General features: G+C 61.6%; 1 protein-coding gene across 1 annotated transcript; it reads right to left on the reverse strand.

Annotated features, from left to right (window-relative positions):
• Positions 1-921: 921 nt before the first annotated feature.
• Positions 922-1,305, reverse strand: CYSRT1 (cysteine-rich tail protein 1). Its single transcript, XM_010182555.1, has one exon. The coding sequence runs from the start codon at positions 1,303-1,305 to the stop codon at positions 922-924; it is 384 nt and encodes a 127-aa protein (XP_010180857.1).
• Positions 1,306-1,514: the final 209 nt, after the last annotated feature.

The following is a 1,514-nucleotide window of genomic DNA, read 5'->3' on the forward strand; positions in this document are numbered from 1 at the left end:
GCTCACTGCCAAGAGGCCAGCGGGCTCCTCATTCGCCTGCCTCCATGTCCAGGGAGGTCATAGAACGATGATGGGGATTCTACATCCCAAACAGGGTGCCCCAGTGCCACCCCACTGCTGGAGCTGAGCCAGCCCTCGGCACTGGACCAGACCGCAACATGGCCAGAGTCCCAAGCTGGGATGCAGATGGGGAGGGGGGTTGTGCCCAGTGCCACACAAGTCTGGCAGGAGAAACGCAACAGTTCCTGGCACTGGGACATTAACACCCACACCCATGCCACTCTGTCACATTTCGTCCATCTGTCCTTCCTGCCTCCTTCCCTCTGTCCCTCAGGTGGTGTAGCAAGGAGGACTGGTCCCCAGCCAGAGCCTGGTGCAGGGCGCTGCAGCAGCCCCATGGTGCTGTGGGTGGGGGGGACCACTCAGTTCTGGGGAGGTTGGGGCCCCATCCCGGCTGGTGACACATCTCTGGCTCGTCTCCACAGCTCCAAGACAGTGACAATGATGTCCTCCCCTGCCACGCACAGAAGGCTGCCATCACCCAAACCTGCACCCTGGCCAGGCAACGACTGCACCTTCCCCAGCACTGGAGGTTTCCCAGCCTAGCAGGGTCAGTGTTCAGGATCACAGGCTCAAAGCAGTGCCCCAGCCCCAGTGTAGGCACTTCTTGGTGGCATCTGCGTTGGCATACATCATCCTCAAGGCTCCCGGGCCTCAGTGGGGCAGGGGAAGCTTGTCCTTCCCCCACCATCACCCACAATGGGCTGGCAGGACCTGGCAGGCGCCCATCACTGGCGTATCTGGCTGTGGAGCTCATGGGTGAAAAGCAACGGCAGAATTCAGCTGAGGCCACGTCCTGTCTCCCCGGGATGCCCAGGCTGGGCAGCCACGTCCCTGCAGGGCCACAGTCAGTGAGGGCCTTCAGGAGATGACACAGCAGCACTTTCTGCAGCAGGGGAAGCACTTGCAGCAGCCACATACCCCGCGGGTCTCCAGCTCCTGGCCCTTGGGTGGCTTGTCGAGGGTGACAGTGTAGAAGGTGTCGGGCGAGTCCCCATTGGGCATCCTCATGCTGGCATAGGGGTTGTAGGGACGGGACCAGGACTTCTCCGTGGAAATGGTTGGGCTGTTCCAGCTGGCAACGGGGTCCACCTGCTCCTCTGCACCATAGGTGGGCACAGCGGCAGGGTTGGCGATGACGGTGGGCTCGTCCTTCAGGTAGTGAGTGATGAAGCTTTGCTGGAACTGGTCCCGTGGGATGTTGACGCTGGCATAGGGGTTCACCAGGCTGACACCACGATCCATCTCCCTGCTCCTCAGCACACGGAGCCCAGCTGGCATCACCCACTCACTGCGGGACAGAGACCACTTAACCCAGAATGCAAGGGGTATCAGTGCTGGGGTTGTTCTCAAGGCACAGGGAAGGGAGCCCTGGCAGACCCCACTAGTTTGGAAGTAGGGTGCATAACTGTGCTCCTCCCTCCCAGCCTCAGGGGACCCCGACGTGCAACCCC

The sequence above is a fragment of the Mesitornis unicolor genome, unplaced genomic scaffold (genome assembly GCF_000695765.1).
Source record: "Mesitornis unicolor isolate BGI_N332 unplaced genomic scaffold, ASM69576v1 scaffold38544, whole genome shotgun sequence".
NCBI lineage: Eukaryota > Metazoa > Chordata > Aves > Mesitornithiformes > Mesitornithidae > Mesitornis > Mesitornis unicolor.

Coding starts and splice junctions, on each gene's coding strand:
- CYSRT1 (XM_010182555.1), bottom strand. CDS start 1,305: ATGGATCGTGGTGTCAGCCTGGTGAACCCCTATGCCAGCGTCAACATC.